The sequence below is a fragment of the Porites lutea genome, chromosome 13 (assembly GCF_958299795.1).
Source record: "Porites lutea chromosome 13, jaPorLute2.1, whole genome shotgun sequence".
NCBI lineage: Eukaryota > Metazoa > Cnidaria > Anthozoa > Scleractinia > Poritidae > Porites > Porites lutea.
In genome coordinates this window covers 10,965,736-10,972,659 of record NC_133213.1, presented here as the reverse complement: position 1 = coordinate 10,972,659, position 6,924 = coordinate 10,965,736, and the positions used below count along the sequence as shown (strand labels likewise).

Genomic DNA, 6,924 nt, shown 5'->3' with positions numbered 1-6,924 from the left:
ATCCAGGGGAAATCGACTTTGGTTCGAGTTCGCGAGGGTTCGAGTTATCGGGAGTCAACTCTATGTTCAAGAAACAATGATTCCTTTTCATCACACTCGTCGTACAGATTTTTGAATCCGAATTTACTTTCTTAATTTACTGCCGCATACTATTCTTCAAAGATAAGCAAAAACTGACAGAGAGTGAGTTAAGGATTTTGAAAATGCAGTTGATTAAAGATATTTCCACGTTTTATTTGTTTTCTGAGAACACTTATTGGGCGCGTCAGAAGATAATCAAGCAAATTCTTGACTTACGAAGCACGAAATACTAACTGCTACACGCCACAGATGGTGAATCATCGAGCGACTGAACGTGTAAGATCGCTAAATAAAATTAAGTTGTTACGCTGAGAGTATTTACTGTTTGGAATTGGAATGGACCAGAATGGGAAAGGCCACTAAGATGGAAAGAAGTTTGAAAATATGAGGATAACAATGTACTACCCTTTCCGTTATTCGAGGTCAGTTTGGAGAATAATTTCCCTAAGTAATTATACCACGCGAAATCACAAATTGCAACTCTTCTTTCAATTATACAGTTGTACCTTTTTTTGATAGGTTACGAAAAAATAATCGCACTTGGATTTAAACAATCCGCGAAAAAAATCAATTTATTTTTAGCAAAAGTTGTAATCTGTTGGTTACAATGATTTAGTTGAACTCCAGCAAGGGTTCAAAAATAAAATGATATCCGGGAGGCCGTCCATTGGGTGCATCAATTACTTAGCAACCAAATATTTCCGTAAGTGAATGAAATTGTCTAATAGAAATTCGAATACATACGTAGGCTGTTTAGTGAGCATGTTTTGACAAGAAACGTATTTAAATAAGGAAATTCTATGATTCAGTCCCCTTAGCAGAGTGTTGGTATGTACAATGTACGAAGCTTTCTTCTTTTCTCTGACTCTATTTAAATTATGCTTTTTGATTCAATGTTTCTTTTTATCTTCTTTCTCCCAGTTCTCGTAACTTTCATGAAGACAGATCATCAGTCGAGGAATGAAAACATATGGCAAACAAGGTAACAAGGTATAACCATACATACGCCACACGTGCTCTTATCTCCTTAAGCCCATACGGTAATGTCTGTTGTTTTCCAAAAATATTCCGAGTACACGGATCAAAGCACCGTGAATCGAAAGTAGGAATCACTCTTCAATATAATCCACTGAACGATTTAAGGTATGATGTCAATAAGCATTAGCAATCATTTACCACAGTAAAAAAAAGAGAAAGGATTTTCAGTGTCCAATGATTAATATAAAACTAAGTTGATTCATGTCAATTAAGCTTAAAGTTGAAAACGACTACGAAATTCCTTATTTGGATATTCTGATGTGTTAACTTTCGCAAAGAGAAATGTTCGAATTTGGATGCGGGTAAATTCTATGCTTTTATACTGGATAGAGGAATGAGCAAAGAAAGTTGTACTTCTTTCAACAAGTTTTCAGCAAAACACTAGATTAGAAAATCCTAATTTAAACAACAACAGCGTTTGAATTAAGATTCAGTCCTGCAAACTGTCCTCAGTTTATTAATAATATTTTTCCCACTGCACGAAAAGGCGATGAGCTGACGGCAATCCTCGTGAAGCTACAACACCGAATCAAAAGATCGCTCGGCGGTTTAAGGACAAACGTTACCTACACTAAGGGATAGATCCTACATGCAACAAAATTTTAATAAAATAATATAATAAATGACGTTGTGGCTGGTAGACTCTCGAACTGGAACAAAAGCATGATCTTCACAGGAACTCAGTAACTGAAAAACACATTACAGTCAAACCAGGTCAAGTGTACCCCCCAAGAATTCATTAATGAATTTATTATTCAAAAGTTGAATCCGTTGCTAGTTGTAGATTTCAGATTGATCTCTGCATTCTTGTATGTGTAATGAGCCGTGAATTCACACGCGAGGCAGTTATGAAATTTCTACCAGCTCCATTTTCTAGAAATTGATGTAAGTGTCTTCTAAGAAGCTTAATCCAATCAAAGATTTCCAATCCGACCAAATACAGAGAAGTTCTCGTAAAATATTCACTGCTCATTACGCATGCAGAAATGCCGCTTTGAATTTGACACCAGTTACGGGAACGACTAATGGATTCATTTTTCGAATAATCAATTCACTGATAGAATCTTGGGGGGTACGCTTGACTTGGTTTGACTGTAAACACGAATTTCTTCATGGTAAGGTAAAAGAACCAATCAAAATGCTCAACGTCTTTTACGCGTGAAAAGCAACTGAAGCCCTCTTTCTTCGAAACTTGTTAAAGAAACGAGAAAAATTAAGTAATTATTGCAACAGAGATAAATTAACCTGTCGCAATAGTCATTGCTATCATTTGGCTTTGGCAATCGTGAAACGAACAAGGTAAGTTTACTTCAAAAGACGCTGTAACACTCTTGAAGATAGCTAGCATTCAAGCCGTTCATTTTTCCAAGGCATATCGTAATCGAAGTTGTGTTCATCGTTTGAACTAATCAAAATATTTCATATCATGATCAAACTTTAATTTTAGTGCACAATAAATTAGAGGACTTTGATGATGCGATCACGAGTTAAACTGTCCACCATGTTTGTACTGATTTTCTCGCTCTTGGCCGCTTTCTGCTTTGCTAAGGACAACAAGCCGTCAGACACCAAGGTAACTGTATTTATACCCATAACCACTGCACATTGATTTGATTACTGTTGAATAATGTTAATTTATTGAGAAAAGTGGCAATAATGACCATTTGTTAATTTTACTTTTTGCTTTTTTTGATCAATAATAAGAAATGTTTTAAATTAAAATAAAAATTAAGGAGGTAACTAATTACTTGTACAACCTTAGCAAAAATCGAACGTAATCAAAAGTAACGTTATTATCAACGTGGTAGATACTAGTATATAGCTTCTGGGCTGAAAGACGAATTTCTTTAATCACAACTTAGGATTTTATCAAAGAAACCTAAATTAACACTTGCAAATTAACGAAAGTCACTAGGCACTTCCTCACCTAGATTGAAACACTAGATGAAAGACAAATTGACAAGAGCTACTAGTAGTTTGCCTTTGACTTTTCTCTTTTTGGCAGGCTGTTTCATCTTGTCCATCTTGTAATAATGGCGGACAAACCGGGATGTGGACATACATGACATGCGTCCCAGGAGCCCCTGGGGCACCTGGTCGAGATGGAGCCAAAGGAGACCTGGGTAGCCCGGGGAAAACTGGGACCCAGGGACCACCTGGTACTGGCGGAAAGAAAGGAACAAAGGGAGAGCCTGGGCTCCAGGGTTCTGCCGGACAAAAAGGACAGCGAGGGGACAAAGGCGACAGTGGATCTCCTCCATTGGCTTCACACATGAACTGGAAGGAGTGTGCTTGGAAAAAAGAAGACGGCAAAGATTCAGGACTGATATATGTAAGTACGGATCGTCCGGCTTTGTTACCCGAGTTAAAAAATATTCTATTGGCTTAAAGCAAGTAATTTTCACTAAAATGATTGATTGTCATAATGCTTTGGTCAGCGGTTAGCGTTAATGATGATTTTACTAAAATAATTGACTGTCATACTGCAGGCAAAGAAGCTATTTTGTTTCTTTATATCTCGTTTAGAACTGTGACTTTGTGAAGAAATACTCGGACACTTCCCTCCATGTCTACTATGCTGGTAACCTCAGGGTTGGCTATTGTGACAACTGCTGTAGTCGCTGGTATTTCACCTTTAATGGAGCCGAGTGCAGCTCTCCTGGAACTATTGACGGTGCATTCTACATGGCAACAGGCAGAAACCACAATCGTCATCATCACCGCCAAATTGAAGGTCACTGCAATAACATTCAGAAAGGAAAGGTGCGAGTGGGATTCTCGGTTGGAAAGTGCGTCATAAGACATAAGCTTGCTAACGCCGACACTGGTTGGCACTCAATGAATCGTATCTTCATTGAAGAAGTAGCAAAAGCTCAGCAATGAGCTCTTGTCACGTGATCATCTGGACTTTTCGAAATTCTAAAAAGCGTGTTAGACTTATGCTATGTAGTGAGGTAATAATGTTTGTAAAGTAACAGTTGCTATCAAATCTATATCTGTTAAAAAATAAAGCCCAGAAGTATTGAATCTTAATACTTGACATTAATATCTTGGGTCAATTACATACTTTCCGTATAAAATTTCATAAATTAAGTCACACCATGAACAGTACATTGTAGCGGAGCTCCTTCCCCGAGCGGAGCACCATAGCTAAGAAAATTTGGTAATCTATCTATCCGAGAGAATTTGGTTATGACGTCAGCGTACGACATCCCGTCCGTACAGGCGCTGCGGAAGGGGGAAGGGAGTCAGACGTCAGCCCGTCGGGGGAGGAGTATGTTATAGCTGAGGTGAAATTTTCCATTTCAAGCAACTCGCTCGTTTCGGCGGTAAACCACATGGCCGCCCGGAGTTTTAAAGAGAAAAAAAAGACGTAACAGGAGAGATTTCGAAAATTATTTGATCAAAAAGTTAAACGCTAAAAGATTTTTAAAATACATTTAAATAACATTTAAAAAAGTGACCGACGTTTCGGCGCTACGTTACGCCATTATCAAGAAAAATAAATAAATGAATAAATAAAAATGTACGAAAGTGTCACGTGAATGGAGTCGGCTTGCGTGTTAAGAGAAGACTTGATGTCCTTTATGTATAACATCTCGTAGACAAAGCAATCAAACTTGCTGTTACATTTCCTTAGAACTTTGAAAAGATGGTCAGTCTTTGTTGTTGTTGCCATGCTGTCACAAACCCTGAGTGTCAAGGAAAACAAGCCCCCGATCGTCAACACTCAATGCGTTGTATACTTATTTCAATGTGATTTGTGCAACGCAAATTATGTCGGGTACACTGCCCGACGCTTACATCAACGCATAAGTGAACACCGTTATTCAGCCATCGGGAAACGCCTTGAAACACTGCATGGCAACAACAGAACAAAGACTGACCATCTTTTCAAAGTTCTAAGGAAATGTAACAGCAAGTTTGATTGCTTAGTCTACGAGATGTTATACATAAAGGACATCAAGCCTTCTCTTAACACGCAAGCCGACTCCATTCGCGCCAAACTATTTACGTGACACTTTCGTACATTTTTTTAAATTCTTTTTTCTCTTATTGTGTTTCTTACCTTGGGAATTATACCCATTGGACCCGCAAATATTCTATGTATTGTTTCAAATTTTATATATTTGTTTTGCACCTTATACTTTTTCAGTTTTCAACTTGATAATGGCGTAACGTAGCGCCGAAACGTCGTTCACTTTTTTAAATGTTTTTTAAATGTATTTTAAAAATCTTTTAGCGTTTAACTTTTTGATAAAAAAAATAGACAAAAACAAAAGAAAACAACAAAAAACGAGTCTTTCTTTCCACTAAATTTTAATGTCTTCATTAACTTAGAAAACAGGGAAAGAGCTAGAGCGAGAAAGAAATAACAACGGAGACCAATTTCGTTGAAAGAAAAACATGAAAATTATATAGCGACGGTTAGTAAATGAGAAATGCTAGCGGCTACCAAAGTGAAAATGAGCGGCAGTGAAAAAACAGAGTGAACAGGAACACAAACCTTTTCTCCAAAAAACGTGTTAATAGGAGGTTCAAAGAAGTTTCACGTTTTAGTCGTGCAAAACATCGGAAAGGAAATGTACAAAAAAGTGTGCTGCATGAGCAAAGTTGCTTTTTTTGCTAATTAGAAAAAAAGTGTGCTGCACGTGCAAAGTTGTTGCTTTTTTCTTTTGCTAATTAGAAAAAACTAAGTGTGCTACACGTGCAAAGTTGTTGTTGTCGTTGTTTTGCTAATTAGATCTATTTTTGCTGTTTTTTACCCGGCTCTCGTTGTTTTCACCCTGTCTCTAGTATTACTGGATTTTATATTTTCTTTGAGGAAACTATCAATATTAAGGAGAGCTTCGCTTTCAGTCCTGGCCAATTCTATGTATTATCATGACTGCACAACCTTCCAAACAAATGACATGCTTTTAAGTTATTCGCCTATCTGATCATTATCCTATTACGCTTCTCACTCATTTTGAACCAGCGAGATGCAAATAAAACTTTGAGAACGTGGGTCTCAAATGTCAAGTTCAATTCTTCAATTTCGGGTAAAGGTTGAGCTGAAATTAAAACTACGTAACCTCGGTTAAAAAGAAAATAATATTTTATTAGACGATTCTCTCAGAGGGCAATCAAAGCATGATTAGTTTTTGAAATAAAAATCGATTGCACACCAGCGTAACTTAACAGAAGAAAGACACCTCCCCTTGTTTAGGCGGGTTTGTAATTAAAAGTAATTTAATATGTTTAAGACTAAACCAGTCCCTAAGCATTTTAAACCAATACCAACGAATTGTGACACAGCTCCTTTAACAATGAAGTTCAGAAACAAAAAATAGGGTCGTAGGATAGCCGCCAAAAGGCTCGACCCTCACAAACGACACTCAGAAGTGACTACAAAATATTTTAGGTCTGAAAAATGTTATACCTGGTTTTCTGAAAACCGTAGTATTAAAAAATGCCAGTCATTCTCACTAATTGGTAATTTAATGGCCCTTCTTAATGGCAAATCTCACCTTAAAAAGAAATTCTTGAATGCACCAGCTTCCAGTTGACACACAGCACTATCTTAAAAGATGCCAGAAGTGAAGCTTTCCTCATTAGGCTGGAAAATAAGACATTTAAGGGTCAGTTTTATTGTTAGCGCCACCGAATGCAAAGCCATTTCCCCAATTCACCCTATTTTGTAATGCCATTGGCCTCCCTAATACAACCCTTAACAACATTCCTCGAAGAAAAGCAATCCTACAACCTCCAATTTGACTTCATGCTGACTTGGCAACATAAACAACAGAGGGCTTTATTGTTTGC

At 37.4% G+C, this 6,924-nt stretch overlaps 1 protein-coding gene across 1 annotated transcript; it reads left to right on the top strand.

The window, feature by feature from the left end:
• Positions 1-2,385: 2,385 nt before the first annotated feature.
• On the top strand, positions 2,386-4,152 carry LOC140923755 (collagen triple helix repeat-containing protein 1-like). Its single transcript, XM_073373830.1, has 4 exons — positions 2,386-2,418; positions 2,582-2,692; positions 3,125-3,451; positions 3,646-4,152. The coding sequence occupies exons 2-4, from the start codon at positions 2,591-2,593 to the stop codon at positions 4,000-4,002; spliced, it is 786 nt and encodes a 261-aa protein (XP_073229931.1). The 5' UTR covers positions 2,386-2,418; positions 2,582-2,590; the 3' UTR covers positions 4,003-4,152.
• Positions 4,153-6,924: the final 2,772 nt, after the last annotated feature.